At 43.5% G+C, this 22,304-nt stretch overlaps 1 protein-coding gene across 1 annotated transcript in view; it reads left to right on the top strand.

The window, feature by feature from the left end:
* The window catches only part of rtn4rl1a (reticulon 4 receptor-like 1a), a 160,285-nt gene extending 138,576 nt beyond the window's left edge, over window positions 1-21,709 (top strand). Inside the window, exons 2-3 of the mRNA XM_084073806.1 lie at window positions 16,673-17,127; window positions 20,694-21,709. Of these exons, the coding sequence (XP_083929932.1) occupies window positions 16,673-17,127; window positions 20,694-21,629 (1,391 nt within the window). The 3' untranslated portion in view covers window positions 21,630-21,709. The remainder of the gene's footprint in view (window positions 1-16,672; window positions 17,128-20,693) is intronic.
* Window positions 21,710-22,304: the final 595 nt, after the last annotated feature.

Below are 22,304 nucleotides of genomic sequence, written 5' to 3'. Positions count from 1 at the left end.
TGGACATCTTTGTAAATACTTCACAGTACAGTACAGAAGTGCATCGTACGAATAATAGTGTTCTTCTAACTAAGACATTCACTGAAACATATATATGTTTTCCTATCCATAAATTATGAACTGCGGTTCAACATTCACACTCTCCTTTAGTTTCCCTCTACCAGGCATTTCCTGGTTCTGCAGCCAGACATGATGTTCACACTGCCTTTGTTTATGGCCAGAGATGTTTTTTTTATCTGTTCTTTTGGTACAAGCAAGCCTGCTCCCAAGCTGTGGAATGACCACCCCCCCCCCCCCCAGTCAGGACTGCAGACTCACTCCCCATCTTCTGCCGCAGTCTGAAAACTCACCTCTTCACTATCTGTCTCATCCTCTAGAACTTCTCTTTCCTTCTGTTGCCTATTTAGATAGATTCTAGTTATGTTGTCCAGATTTATGTGTGTTATTTGTTCACATATCGTATGTAAGAAAGTTATTAAGATAGATACTGTATACAGTATGCCGTTTGCTTTCCCACAAATTCTGCTTTCCCACAAAAGTGTTTTATGTAGACAGATGCTACTGTAGGGTTTGGTGTCTTAACCGTTTCTTTGTAGCACTTAGCTGGTTTCTTTGCACTTCCATGTATTTGACCACAGTTAAATCCTCAACCGAGATTGCTCTCAGAGTTACTACAAATGAACACTGTTAGGGTTCATGTCTTTTATGTCTCGTCCACACCAAGCACCAGTAATGGAAGAAGTACTCGTATGTTATTGGTTTACCTATGATCCTAGATTACTGAGGCACCGCACTGTCTCTCTGCATTTGATGTATGTGCTTACCTTGCATACTGTAAGTCGAGCGTCTGCTAAATGCCTAGATCATCTCTGTCGGGTGGAAACCTCATATACAAAACTGCTACTTTTCAGGATTTCAACCATAGCAAAAGTAGCAAATCCACAAGCTCGTTGATACTTTTACTTAAGTAATGTTTTACTTAAAGAGCTGGTGCCATGGTTTTGCACTTTTTCTGTTTTTCACGTGTCTATGAGGTTGATAGAACTTCATTAAGCCCCCTGGTGGTGTTTTTATGGTGTTTTATGTCTTCTCTGACTATTTTGAGTTTCTACCTGGAGGCTGAAACCTTGAGGGTCAAACGTGTCAATAGAAAAACAGCACTTTAGTGACATAGTAAAAACATACCCTCCCCCTCATTATCATTACACGACAGGTGTGGGCATGAGGAGGAGGAGGGACTAGGACAGGTGGGTGGTGCTAAGGTGGTGGAGGAGGTGCTAAGGTGAGAACCAGATATACTTAATGAACTGGAGGCATAAAAAACATAAAAATATAATTTTAACAATTTCTGTATACTTTTTTGGAAAAAATCTTCCTCCTAGCATAACCATAATACCTGATGATTATGTTTTAGGGGGAGAAAAAAATCACTGAAAATCACGGCACCCCGTCTTTAAGTAAAAATATCAAAACCCTATTGTACTGTAGAAATAGTCTGTTACAAGTACAAGTTCGGTATTCAAAATGTACAATTAAAAAGTAAAAATCGTCATTATAGTTGTGGTGTGGACTCGATTTATAGTTATAGTGCTTGGTGTGGATGTCCCTTTACTCCAAGCTTACAATGAGTCACTCTGGATAAAAGCATAATTTGAGCCTAAATTGTAATTGTACAAAATGTCGGCCCTATTAGGCAGTGTACGGGCCACGTTCCAAAGCTGATTATACATTCCTATGGTGGACTGTACACCTGTGGTTCTGACGAAAAGACCCCGTGTCGTCTGTTAAAAGAAAGAGCAGATGCAGGGTGGGAGATTCGGTGTCCCGCTGTGTCGGGGGCCATATGGCCGTCGTCTGCAGCCCTCGCTGTCTGATAACAGCCCTTCCATCTCTCAATCTGTGAACTTCTACGCATCCTTATCTCTCGTACCGAGTCCAGAAAACACTCACCCACACAGCGTGAGCTGCCATGGTCACGTTGCAGTATATGCGCTCACTCACACACAAACACAACCAAGTTAAAAAAAAAGAAGAAAGTTATTAAATGTACACGACATACACACACACACACACACACACACACACACACACAGACGTGCACATACACATCGTCACGCACACAAAATAAATGCTCAGAAAAAAAGGCGTGAGATGCTCGGCGGAGATACAAAGCACACGCGGTTGGAAGGTTCAAAGGGGCAGAGGGGCGTATAGAGAGAGCTAGCAAAGACTCAGATTCATATAGATAAAGAAGAGACATGCAATATCTGGAGTGGTGTTAAAAAGAAGAGGAGGGAAAAAAGGTTCTAGGAAACTGGTCTGGAACAAGACCAGGAGACCTGGTTCTGCCAGACCCAGAAGGAACAAATTCCTAGTAGGCAACACACCTACAAACCACTTTATAAGTTACACACTCCCTGGACGCCACAGCAGAACCTCTGCCACCAGGAGGACGATTTGTGCAAATATTATACATATTTTTTGACAGTACTACTCCTACAGATTTTGTCCAAAAATCCCGCAAATCGGTACACAGTATCTCTATAGTCATTAAACGAAACGGCTATTTCAGATTTTTCATATTCCATCCTGATTAGCTATAAATGGCTTCCAGAGTTTGCAGGAGTGCTCCGTTTTGAACAAAATTACTCAAATCATGAACACAGCATGCAATTTCCTTGAAATGTTGCACGCATATTTCCACTATGCCGAGGAAGAAATTAAAATGTTCAAATCAACCATATGGTGGCGCTATAACAGGCCGATTAGTTTTTTTTTACCTATAACTGCACCGATCTGTGTAAAAGTTTGTAAGCGCACTCCCTAGAGGTCAAGGAAAAACCTTTGCCCTGCATTTTTCACATCTGCCTTTTATAGTGCCACCAGGAGGCCGACTTATGTAAAACACATTTTTTTGTATTACTCCTTCCGATTTTATCAAAATTTCACGCAAATCAGTACACATAATGTCTATAGTCATGGGATCAAGACGGATGTGTTTGATTTTTCATATTCCATCCTGATTGGCTAAGATTGACATCTACAGTTTGCAGTAGTGGCTTGTTTTGAACAAAATGCCGCAAATCATGAACGCAGCATCCGATTACGGTCAAACTTTGCACACACCTTCACACTATGTTGAGGAGCAAATGCCATCCTTTTAACATTGGCCTGTTATAGCGCCACCAGCAGGTCTAATTTAGCAAAACGCATGTTTTGAACAAAATGCCTCAAATCATGAATGCAGTGTCCGATTGCCGTGCAAGGCCTAAGAAGAAATGGCACCCTTTTCACATTAGCCTATTATAGCGCCACCAGGAGGCCACAATAACCTACCTGACCTGACGGAGACCTGTGCTCCGAGGAGCACTTTTTCTAGTTAGATTTTGAAATTAATGTTGTAGGTATGGAGGTGTAAAAGGCTATGTTGAATGTAATGTTGTGACTGTATTATGCACAATTTACAGTTTTTCATCATACTACTACAGTCACACAAGAGTATCAAAAGTAGCAGATTTGCTACTTTTGCTATGTTTGAATTTGAATCCTGAAAAGTAGCAGTTTTGGATATAATGAGGTTTCCGCCCGACAGAGATGATCTAGGCATTTAGCAGACGCTCTTTGTCCAGAGCGACTTACGGTACGCAAGGTAAACACATACATCAAATGCAGAGAGACGGTGTAGTGCCTCAGTAATCTAGGATCATAGGTAAACCGTTAACCTAGCGTCAGTCTAAACATTGTAATATCAACAAAAAGTATAATCTGTACATTGCCTCGGTATAATCTAGGATGCCAGGTCAACAGATGAACCTAGCATCTGTCTAAATAACATGCTATCTATCTAACGACTGCATGGTCGCAATGCACACTATATACTCTACTGACCATAAATACGCATATACTGTAGCCTGTATAGGGATAAACAGTGTGTGATATATCTGGCAGCTGGCACCATGGACAGACCTTTATGAAAGCTGATAAAAACAAATAGTTACCTTCTGCCACACTGTGTCATTGGCAAAAAGTAATGCCAAAATGAACCCATTAAGACCGGGAACGCACCTGTGTCACTTTTTGATTTGAGCTAAAAAGCATTATTTTACACTTTGGCTATTCAAAAATAGCAGATATGCAAGCTCTGCTATTTTTGAAAAATCGTGAAAATGTGCGCAAATCTTTCCCTATATATTGTTTCAAAGCAAACATTTTTAACTCAAATCTTTGCTTCTGGGGGTCCTTGGAACAATTATTTTTTAGATGGGGGTCCGCAGCCAAATACATATAATTTTGGGGGTCCTTGACATGAAAAAGTTTGAGCAACACTGATATAGAAACATACGTTTTTTCCGAAAACTGCGATTTAGAAGACATTTGTAGAATCGGCTTCAGGTCTTAATCGGTTAAACAGGTCCTTAATAATGAACACTATCTCTCCCTCTCTCTTTCTCTCTCTATCTCTCACTGCCGGTTGAGAGAAAGCTCTGGGGGCAAATGAAGTTCTGCTTAGGGCCGTAAGGACTCAAGCCCTGGCCCTGCACTATACAAGCCAACTCTGGAACTCTGCTATCATCACAACAACAAGATGTCAGGCCACGTCGCAATGGCAACGGTTCAGGCGTAAACAGCATAATGAGACCAGTGGGGAGGTGTCGCAGGTGACTGTAACGCTGGGAGTTTGTGCGAGCAGCAGATAAGACCTCGGCAGCCAAGGTGGCTGGAGATGTTTTTGAACTAAAGCTAAAATTAACCCATTTAGACCGGGAAAGAATCGGTGTCATTTTTTAGATTTCTTTGGCCTATTCAGAAATAGCAGATATACAAGCGCACTCGGTGCCGCAATATGAGCTTGTAGATCTGCTATTTTTGAAAAATGCATCGTGAAAATTTGTGCAAATATTTGAATATATCTTTTTTAAAGCGAACATTTGTAAAATATTTTGTTCCAGGGACCCCCCAGAAGCAAAGATTTGAGTTACAAATGTTCGCTTAAAAAAATATATATATTCAAAGATTTGCATAGATTTTCACGATTTTTTCAAAAAAAATTGCAGATCTACAAGCTCATAGCGCGGCACTCGGTGCCGCGCTATGAGCTTGTATATCTGCTATTTTTGAATAGCCATAGAAATCAAAAAATGACACGCGTGCTGCGTTCCCGGTCTTAATGGGTTAACTTCACAGAGGCAGAGCAGATGCGTTATCATCAGACATCCCACATTTATTTATTTAATTTTGTACACTTTGGTGTGACTTCTTTTTTTTCCCCCTCCCTTGGCTATTGGATCCGTTCCTTTCTTCGGTACATAATAATAGACAATTATTGTCCCACTTTGCAGACGCGTCGATCATTTCAAAAGAACGTTACGGGAGAAAGGAGACCTGATTGTCATACTGTACTTTTTTTGCCAACACGAGCAGCGATAGGAACGGATCCAATACTGTCCACGAGCGATGTTTCAGCGCAAGCCGAACAATAATGAACCTTCAGTCATTGTTTCGGTGCGGCCTTGGCCTGGACGGATGAAAAGCAAGGGAGTGCTGAGCAGAGAATTTTTGATTGCAGTCGATCAATCATAAGGATAAAGAATCAACTTAGTTGTGCAAAGAAGTTGGTGAAATTCTTAATTATAAGTATAGGGCATAGCAGTGGCGGCCATTTTCTGGTTCCACTCCAAAATAGTCAATGCATTTTTTCCCATTGACATTTCCAAAAATATTTATAATAATTCATTTAAGCCTAGAACCAAGCCATCCAGGGTCCTGGTGAATCATGACCATAAAACCTTTTTTTCTGTGATTTGTTTTTATTTTATATTTAATTAACTATATTTAATAAATACCCTTTGTTTTTCCGTTTTCCTTTTTTTTCTCCACAGAATCAAACGTTTTATGGTCATGATTCACCAGGATCCTGGATGGCTTGATTCTAGGCTTAAAATAATTTATATAAATATTTTTGGAAATGTCAATGGGAAAAATGCATTGACTATTTTGGGGTGGAACCAGAAAATGGCCGCCACTGCTATGCCCTATAAAAGCTGAAATCTATAGGGCTTATTTTAACGAATAAAACATTCTTTTTTTTTACCCCTTCCTCTCCCCAATTTAGTTGTTACTAGTCCATACCCGTGGGGGGGATATGCGCACATGATCTGGCAACCCGGGAGCCAGCGAACACAAAAAACGCTAATAAACAGCTGACTTTTGGTGAAATCGAAAAACGGGCTTCGCTGTTCCGTGCACATGGTAATGGTGAATGGCTGTGTGCAAATTCAGATCAATTGCTCCAGCCACTGAGGAGAACCGAGCAGAACAGTTTTGGTCTCACCACGCACTACTACACCACGCACTACAAACAGACAGAGGGTTTCTCAAATTATAGGAGGATAGGAGGATGCCAATTGGTTCCTCACTCACATTTCTGTGTTGCCACTGCTGTTGTATCCTACTGTCGTAGCAGTTGCCCATGTAGCATACATGGGCAACTGGCGGCCCGGGGGCCACATGCGGCGGCCCCCACCTTCACTTAATGCGGCCCGCAGGTTAATATGAGAATACTGATATATTATTGATTTCAGCTGTTACGATTCCAAACATGCAAACATGACCCGCTTTAATTACTTATAATTACTAATGACTTAGTCTTTTAGTAGCTCAATGACTAGTATTAAAATTGTATTGCCTTTTTTATGTCCAATGTATTTGTATTTAAGTTCATAAAGTTAACATAAGTATAACTAAGCATTTGAAATTAAATACAAATTTTACTTTTCAGGATTCCAATTAAAAAATAGCAAAAAAACAAAAACAGGATTCCAATTCAAAAGTAGCTAAAATAGCAGATCTACAAGCTCAAAACGCGTCGCAGCGCGACGCGTTTTGAGCTTGTAGAGCTGCTATTTTTGCTACTTTTGTGTGACATAGAATGGGCCAACAGTATATGCAATGTGGCCCTCTGGAGTGAGTGTGGAAATATAGTGGCCCTCTCCATCATCAAAGTTGCCCACCCCTTACGTAGAGCCTTCGTCCTATACTCCTCCCGCCTAACAGGTGCCGGCCCGGCCCAGCCCAGCCCGTAGGCAGTACGTGCATTGACAACTATAACACTCCCCGCCCGGCTTACCTCCCCTGAACACGGGCCAATTGTGTTTCGTGTGGACGCTGGACAAAGCCAGATGCTGCACCACGGTGGATTTTTTTGGGGGGGCAGGCGTTTTACCAGCGCACCACCGAGAGCAATAAAACATGACTTTAACCAGTCTGTTGAATACAATGTACTGTAGCTAGCAGACAGTATTTGCAGTGGTCGGAAGTGGTCTCCTTACTCTTCCATTGAGAACGTTTGACCCTGGTGTTGGGTGTATACGACACCTACTGGAAATTAGATTTGCAAATCTAGTTAAGTAAATCTTAACTAAGATAAAGCCAAAATGTATACAGATCTGAAGTGGGTATGTGTTTTGTAATGATAATCTAAATCTATAAAGTAACTAAAGTTGTAAAATAATTGTAGTGGAGTAAAAGTACAATATTTGCCTCTGAGATGTAGTGGGGTAGAAAATTGGAATAGAAATACCCCAGTAAAGTAAAAGTACCTCAACTTTCCACGTAAGTACAGTACTTGAGTAAATGTACTTAGTTTACACCACTGCACATACAGTAAACACACACACACACACACACACACACGCACACGCACACGCACACACACGCACACACACGCACGCACACGCACACACGCACACACACACACGCACACACACACGCGCGCGCGCACAAGCGCACACACACGCACATGCAGATAAACACACACGCCTGGAGTAGGAAACCGGAGCTTTAGCTAATTACCAGACACAGCAGGCACGGGCAGAGCCATCTCACAGTGTGAGAGAGCTGAGGAGGAGGAAGGGAACTGATGAAAAGACGAGGCACAGGAGCATGAAGGGAAAGGGTAAGGCAAGGTAACGTCCCAGAGGGGACAAATCGGCTTGCAACGGCGGTATAAAAAAAAAAAAAAACGGAACAATATAAACATACGATATAGACATATGGAAACAAGTATATTATCGTCTCTGTCCCGCAGAAACCTCATATGCAGTGGTGGAAAAAGTACTTTTTTTTTTTACTTAAGTAAAAGTATCAATACTGCCATGTACGGTAGAAATACTCTGTTAAGTAAAAGTCCGGAATTCAAAATGTGCTTGAGTAAAAGTATGAAAGTATTTGCATCAAAGTGTACTTAAAGTGGCAAAAGTAAAAGTGCTCATTATACGAAATGTCCTATTTCAAGTTTTCAAATGTATACAAATCTTTTGAAAATAGCAGATCTACAAGCTCACAATGCGTCGCATCGCGACGCATTGTGAGCTTGTAGATCGGCTATTTTCAAATGGTCAAAATGTACATAGGGCTGAAGTGGTTACTGTGTGTTTTGTAATAATAATGAAAAAGTAACTAGTAACTAAAGTTTTCAAATAATTGTAGCTGAATAAAAGTACAATATTTGCCTCTGAGATGTAGTGGAGTAGAAGTAAAAGTATTGGAAATTGGAAATACTCGAGTAAAGTACAAATACCTCAACATTGTACTCAAGTACAGTACTTGAGTACATTTACTTACAGTAGTTACTTTCCGCCACTGCTCGTATGTCCAAAACTGTGTTACATTTCAGGATTCAAATTCAAAAGTATAGCAGATCTACAAGCTGGAGAACTTGTGGATCTGCTACTTTAAACACTTTTGTGTGACGTCGTGGTGTGATCAATAAGGGCGTTAATTTACGGGCGGAAAAAACACAAAAAGTTAAATGGAGTTATAAAGCGTTGGTTCTCAAAGTGGGGTCCGGGGACCCCCAGGGGTACTTGAGGGGGTTCCAGGGGGTCCCCAGCTTAATGATGGACAGGAACCAAATGGACCCTTATGGGTCTGTAACTCTGAGAGTGTACAAATGTAACCAAATGGACCCTAACGGGTCCATTTGGTTACATTTGTACACTCTCAGAGTTAAATTAACAATTAGACTGGGCAAAACCTATAACAATTCGATAAAAGGGTTTACCAAACTTTTCTCAGTTGATTCTTTTGCGTTTTTCCCCGTAGAATCCATTTCTGCCGTGTACATTTTTGTATTGTGCATAATTAATTAGATAATAGTATATTTGCTGCAATTATGCTAATTATCTAATTAATTATGCACAATACAAAAATGTACTCGGCAGAAATGGATTCTACGGGAAAAAAACACATAAGAATCAACTAAGAAAAGTTTGGTACCCCCTTTTATCGAATTGTTATAGGTTTTGCCCAGTCTAATTGGTTTTACAATGTGAATTGGGGTCCCAGAGGTATAAATGCCATTAAATGGGGGTCCGTAGCCCAATGCATGTCAAACTGGGGGTCCTTGAAATTAAAATGGTTGAGAATCACTGCTAGAGAGCCCTAAAAAACCTTCTCTTATTGGGGTCCCTGGCTTATCTTTTCAAATGGGGGTCCGTGGGGTAATAAGTGTCAATTCGGGGGTCCTTGACATGAAAAAGTTTGAGAACCACTGATATAAAGAATATGGAGATGAGAGGTTTCCGCCCCGACAGCGGCGATATACAGCTATAGTGCCGCCGTCACCGCTTGCCGCTGTCACTTGTCGACACAGATGGACAGATAAGTAGGAAGAGGAGAGAGAGAGAGAGAGAGAGAATGGAAAGATAAAATCATGTCGAACAACCACTATCCCTGAATGCATACATATTGACTGCATGTTATGAGGACAGAGAGAGATAGGGAGGGAGAGAGAGAGAGAGAGAGAGAGAGAGAGGGAGAGGGAGAACCAGATTAACAGGGTGGAAAATAAATAGAAAACGTAACTGGGCGATGAGGGACAGGGTGGGTTGGTGGTAAACTAGGGGGACAATGGGGACATCATGGCCACGATGCCTGCTGTCTGCCATGATGTCTTCTGGCGTCGGGCCTGGTATTGACGGAAAGGTCAGCCTTGTCGAATAACCAGACACACTGTTCTCACACCGTGTTTGTGGAGAAATGTCACGCACACACGCATGCACGCACACACACACACACACATACGGTACAAATGCACGCATACACACATGCACGCACGCAGGCAAGGAAGGATGCACACACACACACACAGACACAAGGACACACACACACACACACACACACACACACACACACACATGTTTGTATTACTATACTTGTGAGGACATCAACACTTTAGAACAGCCATGTTATGAATGCCATTTAAAAATAATAATCGCCATTTTTAACCGTAAGCCTAAGGCTGAAAAACAGCAGATCTACAAGCCCACAACGGTGAGCTTATAGATCGGCTGTTTTTCGGTGCATGACACTGGCGCGCAACTAAGTATAAATCATGTTGAACTCTAATTCCAATCCATAAACCTAACCTCTAAATGTCTAATCCTGACCTGAATGTTTTTCTAATTGTAAACGTATCTCTAAAAAATGTTTTTTTTTAACTATAAAACAACCGTTTGTCTTGTGAGGACCAGGAAAACGGTCCTCACAATGTATATTTCTTCAAATTCTACTATACTTGGTCCTCGCAAGTATAGTAATACAAACACACGGACACACACACGCACAATATTCCCACTCTTTGCCTGGTTGATGTCTCAGAACATAATAGTACACCAATGTGAGATGACCGATTGGACACCTGTCCATCACACACACACACACACACAATTAGCATTGAGCAGGGAAGACATGTCCCCTGTGGTATATTGTCCTCTTGCATTATGGTGCCTATACATACATGCATGCATACATTCTCTCTCTCTCTCTCTCTCTCTCTCTCTCTCTCTCTCTCTCTCTCTCTCTCTCTCTCTCTCTCTGAGGAGATGCCACGTTTCTCCATTCCTGAACCATGATGGATTGATCCAAGAAAATCTCAGTATTTAATTTGACTCTGCGAGTGTAGAAATGGACCCACGGGGGTCCAGGCATCCTCGTGCAGGGAGAGAATGTAGAAAGGAAAACTGTAATCCCCTCTTCACATGCGTTCTGTCTGTGGATGCTTTGTGTTTCATCTGACCCCCCCCCCCACCCCCCCCTCTATTTCCAGGCATCCGTTACGGTAGGAATGTATTACAGGTGTGGTGCGTGTTCGCTTGTAAGCAAGAGGAACATCGATTTTCTGCCGCCTTTGGAGGGGAACTGAAGGATATGATGCTGTGAAGTGTGTGTGTGTGTGTGTGTGTGTGTGTGTGTGTGTGTGTGTGTGTGTGTGTGTGTGTGTGCGTGCAATAAGGCGTGTGTGTGTGTGTGTGTGTGTGTGTGTGTGTGTGTGTGTGCACCACTGTGGGAGGACCAAAGGGGGGAAAGAGAGCAAAGAGCTATCATAACAGTGTTCCAAGACAGACACACACACACACACACACACACACACACACACACACACACACACACACACACACACACACACACACACACACACACACACACACACACACACACACACACACACACACACACACACACACAGTATATTTGTTAGACTTTTGTAATTCGTACTTTTGAATACTTAAAGGTAGGGTAAGTGATTTACTTTGGTTAAAATAAGTGTTAAATTGGAACTGGAACACTATAAAAATGAAGCTTAAAAATGGGTACTTTCTTCTGATTGGCTGAGATTTTGACACCTACCGGACAATGTATTTTCTGTTTATTAAAGAGCTGGAGAGACGGGGAGGCATCTGTTACTGAACAAACACTCTATAGCAATGATTACTATCAGAATATAATGCTTTAACCTTTTAACAAAATACTTTTTGTTTTAACCAAAAAATATCACTTACCCTACCGTTAAGTACTTTTAAAAGCATGTACTTTTGAATACTTAAGTATTTATTTTTTAAAGCAAGCACTCCTGTACTTTAACTCAAGTACGAATTTGACAGAGCAACTTTCACTTGTAGTTTAGGTTGATATACTGTATACGTATGAAGAAGTATACTGTAGCCTATGTTAAGAAAATGTCCCCCGTCTGTTTTTATAAATCAAACCCTGACTATATTTGAATATATTACACACTACACTACACTAGATACACATCTACTACATATCTGTGGTTATATGTATATGTGCTGATAGCGGTACCATTAATGGTCATACAGTCCATAGTGTTTTAAATTACGTTTGACGTTAACGGCAGAATCCCATTTCTTTTATTTCTTTCATCTCGCATCTCGCAATTGCAAGAAAAAAAACTCAGAATTATGAGCTGTAAAATGGTAATTGTCATATATATAGGGCCCTATCTAACGCTCAGCATAAAACGGTGCAAAACAGGTGCCATTGCTAATTTACGACCGACAGAGGTGTCGTTTTCAGAGAGAGAGGCGACAGAGGTGCCAGCCGCCCACGTTGTGTACTGTAACGTGCGCCCATGGGCATGTTGGTTCAAAATAGGTGGTTTTAAGGCATTGCTATACAGAGGTCTTCAACAGGGGGTCCGGGACCCCTAGGGGGTCCTCAGAGTTACTACAGGGGGTCCGCCAAATCTTTGTGATTTTTACATTAACCACTTCAACCAAGCATCCCTATTCTGAGGAGAACTTTAGCCAAAATTAGCAGATCTACAAGCGCACAACGCCTCGCGCTGCGAGGCGTTGTGCGCTTGTAGATCTGCTATTTTCGGCAAAGTGTTTCGGTATAGGGGGAAAAAAGAGTGAAAGTACAGAAAGTACAGAGTGAAAGGTCAGGTTTACTAAGTATTGTTTTTAGAGCATGGTTAAATGTCTGGAAATACACATTAACATGAATCCAACATGATAGTGCTATGAAACAAGTCTATGAAGCTGCCTATGAAATCTATGAAAATAAAAAAGACTTTATACAATATATAATGTGGGTCCCTGCTTTCTCTCTCTCTCAACCAAGGGGTCCTTGGCCTGAAAACATTGAAGACCCCTGCTATAGTATCTACAGTAGAGGGAAAGGGAAAGTGACCAAATCTCAGCACAAGGCATCGTGGCTAATTTTTCTGATTCACCACATGAACACTAGTGTCCCTAAACTGGGCATGTCATAATGATAGGCGAAGATTTGGTGAAAACACATGAGCGTTCAGGGCATGGATCTTTAACAGGGGGTCCAGGACCCCCAGGGGGTCCTCGGAGTAAAATCTACATTAGCCCGAAAATAGCAGATCCACAAGCTCATAACGCCTCGCGCCGGCGTTGTGAGCTTGTAGGTCGTCTATTTTCTGAGAGTTGGTGTAGAGTTGGTGTAGAGGGAAAACGAGCGGACCAAGTACAGAGCCAACGTTCAAGTTGACTAAATTGAGGGTTTAGATGGTAAATAAATGGTAAATGGTGCATTTACAGTATATATATTGTGCATTACATTCAATGCAAGGCACCAACCTGCTCATCGGGAACAATTAGGGGTTCAGAGTCTTGCTCAAGGGAGACGTTTAAAAGGTTAACTGTCTGAAAATACACATTAGCGTGAATCCAACATAATTAATAGAAAAGATGTATGTATGTATGCATGTCAAACAAGTCTATGTCTATGGTTGATGTCTAGGAAATCTATGAAAAATGTTAATCTGCAACACAATTTTATACAATATGTAGTGGGGTCCTAGCCTGGTAAACCCTCCCTCCGGAAATCTCCGGAAAAAGTTGGGCGGGAGTAATACCGTTGACTGACAACCACTTCAGCCAAAGATCGTTTTTCCCCTTCAGCCAATCAGCAGTTAATTTTTACCACCTCCAGATTATGTGACGCAACGGGACTTTTGAGACGGCCATGCCCAAAATAGGTTGCCTTATTGGGATACATGCGTGTCACTGCCCGCCCCTGCCGGTTCTCTAAATTTATAGGCTCTGTCATGATTAATTGACCACATATATGAAGTTAAACAACTAAATTCTATCCAAACGATATCTTAAAAGTAAATTCCGTGCCTCAAAAACGAAGTTTGAGAGCGTTTTAAAAACGAAAGTAAACAGTGTAACTGGCCACAGAAACAGTGGCGGATCGTTCCATTTTTGTCGGCTGCACTCGGTCCCATTCGGGCTCACTCGTAATCACCACCTGATTGGCCAACTGGCGCTATCAATCACAGAACGATGTGCGACGACGCTGATAGGCTCGTCAGTTTGGCGTACACAGCCAATATTGCAGAATGGGCGTTCAGGCCAGACTCACTCCTGAAATCAAATGGAAATGAGATTTCCGGAGGGAGGGTTTACCAGGCTAGTGGAGTCCCTGCTTCATCTCTCTCTCAGCTAGGGGGTCATTGGCCTGAAAAAACATTGAAGATCCCTGGTGTAGAGGGAGAAGGGGGCCAAAGATAGACCCCTGGGTGACCCCAGTGAACGATATATAACACTTTATGTGCACCAGCGGTTCACATGCATTGCACTGTACACTGTGCTTGCAATCAAAATCCACCTGAGTTTAGATGGCGTCACGTTCAAAGCATCACTTTCAACCTGGCAGATGAAACTGCTTAGAGACTCATCATTTGCATATGAACAATAAGAACGAGGTGAACAGTGGGCTGGCGTGCGTATTTCAGCACCATGCACGGAGGAGGGGAGTGAGTGAGCGGAGTGAGAGTGAGAGAGAAAGACAAACAGACGGAGAAAATGTATATTTCAATAGTAGTCCGCATTTTATTGCTGACAGAACATATGTTTAACCCATTAAGACCGGGAAAGCATCTGTCATTTTAGATTTTAACTACTTTAACGTATAACCTTTAAGACCGGGACCGCATCTGTGTGTCATTTCAAGATTTCTTTGGCTATATAAAAATAGCAGATATACAAGCTCATAGCGCGGCACCGAGTGCCGCGCTATGAGCTTGTAGATCTGCTATTTTTGAAAAATAAAAATAAAAATTGTGAAAATCTTTGAATATATATATTTTAAGCGTTAGGATTTAGAAAAAAATATGTTTTAATCGGCCTCAGGTCTTAATGGGTTAATTATCTTATACTTTGGCTATTCAAAAATAGCAGATCTACAAGCCCATGGCATAGATCTGCTATGTTTGAGAAATCTTGAAAATGTGTGCAAATCTTTGAATATATATTTTGTAAAGCGAACATTTGTAACTCAAATCTTTGCTTCAGGGGGGGGGGGGCCTGGAACAAAACATTTTGAACATCAAAACTTTTTTTCTAAATCCTAACAGTATGTTGCTATATCAGTGGTGCTCCAACTTTTCCATGTCAAGGACCCCCAAAATGATTTGTATTTGGCCGCGAACCCCCATCTCAAAAATATTTTGTTCCAGGGACTCCCAGAAGCACAGATCGGAGTAAAAAATGTTTGCTTTAAAACATATATATATATTCAAAGATTTGCACACATTTTCCAAAATGTTTCAATAAATAGCAGATCTACAAGCTCATAGCGCGACACTCTGTGCCGCGCTATGAGCTTGTACAGTATTATCTGCTATTTTTGAATAGCCAAAGAAATCTAAAAAAATTACACTGATGCGTTCCCGGTCCCCGAGTACCTGCGGCTCAAATGTTCAAGGACCTCTTGTCTTTGAAGAATTTTGTGAACCCATGCCCTTCTGGTTTTCTTTATCTGTCTCTATGCAACAGAGTGTACAGCAGTAACAGGTCATCAACTGCCAATTATGAATTGCTATGCAGTAGGCAGAGTTGTACCGATGTTCCCTCCCTGTTGTGCTTTAATACGATACGGTAGGTGGTTTTTAAGGGAAAGGGCATGACATCTTTAAGTTGATAAGATATCACAGATATCGCAAAACTGGAGTTGGGTGTCCGTCAAACTGTGTAGCACAGGGGTCTTCAACCTTTTCAGGCCAAGGACCCCCCTAGCTGAGAGAGAGATGAAGCAGGGACCCCCTCTATATTGTATTAAATTTAGTTTCAGATTCAACTTTTTTTGTTTACTTGGTACTGCTCTTTTTTCCCTCTACACACCTATACCTCTTCGCCAAAAATAGCCGATCTACAAGCTCACAACGCCTCACGCTGCGAGGCGTTGTGAGCTTGTAGATCTGCTATTTTTGGCTAAAGTTCTCCTCAGAAAAGGGATGGTAAAGTGGTTATGGTAAAAAAAAAAATCTTATCACACAAAGATTTGGCGGGCCCCCTGGAGTAACTCTGAGGACCCCCTAGGGGTCGCGGACCCCCTGTTGAAGACCCCTGGTGTAGCACCATACGTATATTGTTTAAATAAGGCCTTATAACTGGGAGTTCTATCGTATAATATACAATAAATGACAAAGAAAATGAATGAAAGTCAATAGAATTGTTTCTGTGTCTGTGTGTGTGTGTCTGTGTGCGCGTGCGTGCGTGCGTGCGTGCGTGCGTGCGTGCGTGCGTGCGTGCGTGCGTGTGTGCGCGTGTGTGTGCGTGTCAGATTTGTGTCAGCGCTGTAATTTGTCTGCGCTGAACCGTGCTTATTGTTGTCTTAGTAAACTGAGAGCAATGAATGTTTCGCTCAAGATGCGTTTGATAACAGGCGCTCTGCCCCGTGAATTCAATTAATTTCCCGTTTCTCACAACCTTTCTCCCTCCCTTTGTCTCCCTCTACCATTCTCCTCAGCCCCCCTGACGCCCCCCACCCTCATTACGCCTACAGTACATGCCGCCCATTCAATTCAACGTCTCCTCTCTCCTCTCTCGCTCAGGTTGTGGCGGTGTGGAGCTACTGCTTGTGCTGTGTGGCCTGGACCTCTCTCTGCCCTGCCCGCGCCACTGTATCTGCTACACGTCGCCCAGCACCGTCTCCTGCCAGGCCACCAACTTCGCCGCCGTGCCCGAGGGCATCCCCGCCCAGAGCGAGCGCGTCTTCCTACAGAACAACAAGATCCAGAGGCTGCTCCGGGGCCACTTCTCGCCCACCACCGCCATGCTGTGGCTGTACTCCAACAACATCTCCTACATACAGCCCTCCACCCTCCACGGCTTCGACCGCCTGGAGGAGCTGGACCTGGGGGACAACCGGCACCTGAAGGCCCTGGCGGCGGACACCTTCCAGGGCCTGGGCCGGCTCCACGCCCTGCACCTCTACCACTGTGGCCTGCTCAGCCTGCCCGCCGGGATCTTTGAGGGTCTCCACAATCTGCAGTATCTCTACCTGCAGGTATTTGGATATTTTTTTTTTTATAGATTGTGGATCTGGATCTATTTTTTTTTTTTTAAAACACTATATTTTTATTTTCCATGTCTAACAGACAATAAACATGTATACTGTATCCGACATGTTATGTTACTGCGATAGTACCACATTTTCTCTAGAGCAGTGGTTCTCAAACTTTTTCATGTCAAGGACCCCCAAATAGACACTTATTAGACCGCGGACCCCCATTTGAAAAGATAAGTTAGGGACCCCCATAAGAGAAGATTTTTACGGCTCTAGCAGTGATTTCAACCATTTTAATTTCAAGGACCCCCAGTTTGACATGCATTAGGCTACGGACCCCCATCTAATGGCATGTATGTCTCTGGGACCCCAATTCATATTGTAAAATCAATGTTAATTTGACTCTGAGAGTGTGCAAATGGAACCAAACGGACCCGTCAGGGTCCGTTTGGTTCCATTTGTACACTCTCAGAGTTACAGACCCGTAAGGGTCCATTTGGTCCCTGTCCATCATTTAGCTGGGGACCCCCTGGAACCCCCTCAAGTACCCCTGGGGGTCCTCGGACCCCACTTTGAGAACCAATGTTGTACTGTATCCGACATGTTATGTTACTGCGATAGTACCACATTCTCTCTAGAGGAATCGGATATTATGATGTTTTGACTGCTTTTTTTAACCACATGAACCCTAGCGTTCCTATTCTGGATATGTATGTCATGTAGGTGAACATTCACCAAAAACAGGCGTTTTGAGAACATTTAAGAACAATAGCAGATCTACGAGCTTCTGTCATCAAGCGTTTTGTGAAGTTTTGGGAAATTATTGAAAGTCGAACTTTGCCCGATATAGGGATGCCAGGGTTGATGTGGTTAAACCTATTCAGGGAGGGTTTACATGCATGGACCTAGTTGAGGTTTGAAAGGATATCGTACAAGTGCTAATACAAATGCAAATCTGCTTATCGAATTCTGTCTCTTGGTTAAAACTATTTGTCAGTGAAGAAAAAAAAAGATGTATTGCTATTCAGTGCACTTGTTGACAGAAATTAATTCAATTTCAAAATTAAAACAAGCTGGATCAAAGATTTGGGGTGAAAATATTTGATAAGGGATTAGTTTGACTCTGAGCTTATCAAATCAGAATCATTTGCCTACTCAAAACCCAGACCCTAGGTATTACAGAAACACCCTGTTTAACATACAACGGCGCTACACCAGATACAGCAACACAGTCTTGCTTAAGCTAAAGATTCCTAATAAAGAAGATACCGTATTGCACGCCTCACCAAAAGTATGAAATGGTTGCTGACACACTCAGGTATTGAATAAAGTAAACTTTGTCCTCATTCGTCTATCTGCAAAATGCCGTTTCAGTGTCAGAATGTTGTGGTCTTATGAGGAATGGTTCCAATTATGAATTTCAGTGACTTTGGGGCAAAACAATCTGTAATACCATGTGCTCCTGTTCACTTATTCATTGGAATTAAGAGATTCAAGACCTGCAAAAGGTGCGGGCACCCACGTGACGTAGCTCTGGTCCATACTAGCGTTAGAAGGAGTTCTCCTTAACGTGACTATGACTTTTCGGGCCTTGCCCGCATACCCCTGGTAGCGCAGCCTCTTGACTGTAGTAAAAAATACAGAATACACTTTCGCTACTCACCAAAACAAAGATGGTTTTAAGATGTTGAAAGCCTACGTTCCTTGGTGGGAACACTTTGAGCCCCCAAACCCCCGTCTTAAACACACTTTTTGGCCAGAAAAGAAAATATTCCCCCAGGTGGAAAACATTTTTAGTTACTCCACTGCGCTCCTATGGGCGGCAGTGGCGCAGGGGTAAAGTGGCCGGTACAGCGGCCGGATGGTAATCGCGAGGTTCCCAGTTCGATCCCAGGCTCCCCCAAAGTTAGTGTCGAAGTGTCCTTGAGCAAGACACTGAACCCTAATTGCTCCCGATGAGCAGGTTGGTGTCTTGCATGGTTTCCTCCGCCATCGGTGTATGAATGAATGGGTGAATGTAATGCACAATCCATGTAAAGCGCTTTGGATAAAAGCGCTATATACTGTAAATGCACCATTTAGCATTTTACCCCTTTTCTATTGAAAAGATCTGAGCTACACATGATGCAGATACGGGAAATCAATCAAAGTTTTGGTTTTCTGTGTCGTGTCTTGGCTTAGCTCACTTGTGGAGAGATAGAGAGAGAGAGAGAGAGAGATGTTATTGAGCTAACCCCCATCACTCGTCGCATATAATCATGTGATTCTATTCATGCAGATTCCATACCTGCAGGATACAGCCACATGATAACATAATGTATAGATCCACACCTGGCACAGCACTGTATGAATTGGGGGGCTGATCAAATAAGCCTTTTAATCATCCCATGTGCACCAGAAATGGATCATGCTCCATCCCCTACACAGTGTGTACCTGTGGTGCTGTTAAAGGTCTACTGCTGGGTTCTATAGCTACAGCCACTCTAATGATATATTCATGAATTCTATCTCAGGAGAAGAATGGAATTTTAAATATTGATGTGGGAAAATGCATTCATTCAATAGTAGGAGCTTTCATACTGCATGTGAATGTGTGTGGAGCCTCTCATATGTACTATTGTTTGCAAGGAAACGTCAATAGATATTAACTTCGTATGATGGGGCTAAAAGTCACACATATCGAGCTAACGCAATGCTTTAAAAATATATTGAGGTTTATATGGGCACAAAACATTGGGCTTTGTTATTATTACCAGGTTATAGCATCGGGTATCAGCCAGATATTTCATTGGTAGGAATTTATGAATTTATTATTGATGTTGACAAAACTACTGGTGTCATATTGAGTGCTGTTTGCTAGATATTTTTCAAATGCTTAGATCTTTTTTTGGTGCATCACACTTCTTCAACTATTAGGACATGCTTGTTGTTTTATACCAGACACATCTTTCACATCTCTTCTGTTCCAACAATAGTGGTGGGAAAAAAAGTTCATTTTAGTGAACGAACGATTTCGTTCACGCTCACGGCAATGATTCGTTCAAATGATTCGTTCACATTCTCGCTCAGTAGCGCTATTTTCTAGTGTTCAAAATTGACTCGAGTAAAAGTATTGGCATCAAAATATACTTAAAGAACCAAAAGTAAAAGTACTAACATATTTGAAAACAGCCGATCTACAAGCTCACAACGCGTCGCGATGCGACGCGTTGTGAGCTTGTAGATCTGCTATTTTCAAATAGCCGAGGTATAAAATAGGGCTAAAGTGGTTAATGTATGTTTTATAATGTGTGTAAAACACCATCGCGGGAGCGTGAACGTAACAGTTTCAGAAAGTGAACGAGCTCGTTCACATTCACGGCAAATGAACTAGTTCCTTTGAACGAATCGATCATGAACGACACATCCCTATCCAACAACACCACTCACACCTCTCTCGTCTTCCGTCCCTTTTCTCTCGACTCATCCTTCTTCCTTTCCTTTCCCTACCCATTCCCCCATCTTCTGCAACCTCTCCTCAACGTCCCTCCTCCTTAAATCCCTCGTTTCTCTCCACCCTCTCACAGGACAATCAGCTGGAGTTCCTGGAGGACGACCTCTTCATCGACCTGCTCAACCTCAGCCACCTCTTCCTGCACGGCAACCGGCTGTGGAGCCTGCGCCAGAACACCTTCCGGGGCCTCGGTGTGCTCGACCGCCTGCTGCTCCACCAGAACCGCATCCAGTGGGTGGACCGCCAGGCCTTCCACGACCTGCGGCGCCTCACCACCCTCTACCTGTTCAACAACTCGCTGACCGAGCTGGCGGGCAGCAGCCTCACGCTGCTCCCGGCCCTGGAGTACCTGCGGCTCAACGACAACCCCTGGGAGTGCGACTGCAAGGCCCTGTCCCTGTGGGACTGGCTGCGGCGGTTCCGGGGCTCCACCTCCTCGCTGGCGTGCGTGCTGCCGCCGGAGCTCGCCGGCAAGGACCTCAAAACCCTGAGGAAGGAGGAGCTGCCCAGCTGCCTCCCAGGAGAGAGCCAGAGGGGGGAAGGAGGAGGAGGAGGAGAAGGAGGCGGCGGGCCCGGTAGGGAGGGGGAGGAGGAGGAGGAGCCGGGAGAGACGCTGAACCACCTGAACCGCCACCGCAGCCGCCACAACCACCACCAGCGGCCGTACCTGCCCCACGGGGACCAGTACAGCCTGCTGCCCACCCCGTCTCCCCTGCCCCAGCCGGCCAAGGGGGGAGGACGCCGGAACTGCACCCGCCGGGGCCGCAAGGGGAAGGGGGGGCAGAACGAGGTGCAGCTGGGGGGGGACAAAGACTACAGCACGGCGGACGGAGACAAATATGACCTGTCGGCGCCGCGCAGGAAGAACAAGTGCATCCCGAGGACTTCCGTTGGCCCACCGAGCGGGGTTCAGAGGGCCAGTGACGTCGCGGCGCCCCGCCTGGCGTGTTCGGTACTCTGTTTCCCATTGGCCGTGCTGCTGACGCTCGCCTCTCTGATCCCATGCTGAAACGGGAGAATGGACCTGTTTACTGGTGTTGATACAACCTATTGATTCAATCTCCTGACCAACCCTGCTCTGGCTCTCAATGAGGCATTTGTTCATAACTCTGTGTGTGTGTATGTGTTTGTGTGCGTGCGTGTGCGTGTGTCTGTGTGTGTCTGCGTGTGTGTGTGTGCGTGTGTGTGTGCATGCGTGCGTGCGTGTGCGTGCGAGTGTTTGCATAGTACACGTAAAGAGCATTATCGATTGCATTATCGATTGTCTACTGTTATTCCTGTGGATTTCAAGTGCAGGGATAATATTTAGGAGTCGCGACAGTCAGGGAAAACCAATTCAGCCCCATTGCTCTTTGATGATGTCACAAAAGGGAAACAACAGGAAGTCATTACACTCGTCTCATCCCATAGCCACAACTGTCTCGAGAGCGTGGCATTGATCGTCTCTGAGAATTTATGTACTCGTGAAAAGACTTACACAATAAAGGGGAAATAGAAAAGCCACAACATCGCTGCTCGGTATACAACGCCAATGAATCATTCCACATGGCAGGGACAACAACTGACAATAAAGATGAAAACAGCACAATCTGCCCTCCCCTTCTCCACGCTGGGCCCTTCTACACAGAGCAGGACTCTATGTGCGTCTCGGCGCTATCCGTCATTCACGTGGAAACGACAAAAT

This window comes from Gymnoscopelus microlampas, assembly GCF_963454915.1.
Source record: "Gymnoscopelus microlampas genome assembly, chromosome: 12".
Lineage (NCBI taxonomy): Eukaryota > Metazoa > Chordata > Actinopteri > Myctophiformes > Myctophidae > Gymnoscopelus > Gymnoscopelus microlampas.
The sequence above is the reverse complement of the archived record's forward strand: the minus strand, read 5'-3'. Positions and strand labels throughout refer to the sequence as shown.